This window comes from Egretta garzetta, unplaced genomic scaffold (genome assembly GCF_000687185.1).
Source record: "Egretta garzetta isolate BGI_Z169 unplaced genomic scaffold, ASM68718v1 scaffold101, whole genome shotgun sequence".
Classification (NCBI taxonomy): Eukaryota; Metazoa; Chordata; class Aves; order Pelecaniformes; family Ardeidae; genus Egretta; species Egretta garzetta.
Genome location: NW_009258666.1, coordinates 590,492 through 591,688, shown reverse-complemented (window position 1 = coordinate 591,688; position 1,197 = coordinate 590,492). Strand labels below are relative to the sequence as shown.

At 62.9% G+C, this 1,197-nt stretch overlaps 1 protein-coding gene across 1 annotated transcript; it reads left to right on the top strand.

Annotated features, from left to right (window-relative positions):
* Positions 1-46: 46 nt before the first annotated feature.
* On the top strand, positions 47-917 carry ZNF593 (zinc finger protein 593). Its single transcript, XM_035904004.1, has 2 exons — positions 47-282; positions 467-917. The coding sequence occupies exons 1-2, from the start codon at positions 179-181 to the stop codon at positions 606-608; spliced, it is 246 nt and encodes an 81-aa protein (XP_035759897.1). The 5' UTR covers positions 47-178; the 3' UTR covers positions 609-917.
* The last annotated feature ends 280 nt before the right edge of the window (positions 918-1,197 follow it).

The window sequence follows — 1,197 nt, the reverse complement described above, 5'->3', positions numbered from 1 at the left end:
AGTCCCAGTGACAGGGGCTCTTACCCCTGGGGGGGAGCTTGTCCTGGTCTTGGGAGGGACCCTGGCCCTTGGGGGGAGCTTGTTTTGGTGTCAGGGAGGACCCTGGTCCTGGGGGACTGGCTCCAGGGGTGTGGGGGGACCCTGGTTCCTCAGTAGGGCTCTCCCCAGCCCCGCTCCTATGTCAGGGCACCCTGACCCCAGGCCTTTTATCCTCCCCAGGCGCTACTTTGTGGACCTGACCAGCATGAAGGAGCACTTCAGGTCCAAGGTTCACAAGAAGAGGTAAGGGGGGGCCTGAGTGGGGCCCAGAGCATCCCCGTGGGCCCATGCCCTGCCCCGGAGCAGGCTGCAGCCCCCTGCCCTGACTTCATTGGGGTGAGGCAGGTGGCAGTGTCAGTTTGGGGGAAGTCTTATTTTGAGGAGGTGGGGTGGAAGGCTTCAGCCCTCCTCTCTTCCTTCCCCGCAGGCTGAAGCAGCTGCGGGAGGCACCGTACACGCAGGAGGAGGCAGAACGTGCCGCCGGGATGGGCTCCTACATCCCCCCGAAGAAGGTGGAAGTGCAGACGCAGCCGCTTGAGGAAGTCATCGAGATGGAGGCGTCCAGCTGAGCGCGGACTGAGGGGCCAGGCGGCTCCGTGAGGGCGTCTTTGTCCTCAGCTTTGTGAGCAAATCATGCCCCGGCGCAGCCTGCCAGCGAGCAAGCACAGCCCTCCTCGCCACAGCGCTAACGAGGAGAAGGAGCCAGCGAGACCCCGGGTGCCCTCGCTGTGTGTCCTCCTTCTCGATGAGGGGGCAAGACGCTTGTTCCCTAAGCGCTGGTGTGACTGTAAGCTCGTCTTTTGCTGTTAGAGCTGTTTTAGGCCCTCTCTCCTTGGGTCAGAGGTTGGCCACGGTGACTCGCCCATTAAAATATGTCAGCCAACAGGCCGGCAGCGTGGAGAGCTCTCTGAGTGTGACCCAGGCCCTGGCTGGAGGGTGGCAGCCACCCCTTGGGGTGGAGGGCAACCTCTCGGTTCCTGATCATGCAAGGGGAAATACTGCCAGCGTCTGTGCCAGCCCAGAGGAACGGCCTCATCCTGGAGCTCCTGCCCTGGCCGGGTGGTAAAGCTCCCTCTGCTTCGCCCTCCTGGCAGGGGAATATCCCAGCCTACTTGGCAGCAGATAGAGGGCTGGTTTTTTTTTGGGGGGGGGGGGAAT

What these genes read in the sequence shown, in the direction of transcription:
- ZNF593 (XM_035904004.1), top strand. Translation starts at nt 179, where the DNA reads ATGTCAGGGCACCCTGACCCCAGGCCTTTTATCCTCCCCAGGCGCTAC. An exon ending in TCCAAGGTTCACAAGAAGAG is followed by an intron (nt 283 to 466) that starts GTAAGGGGGGGC and finishes CCTTCCCCGCAG; the next exon opens with GCTGAAGCAGCTGCGGGAGG.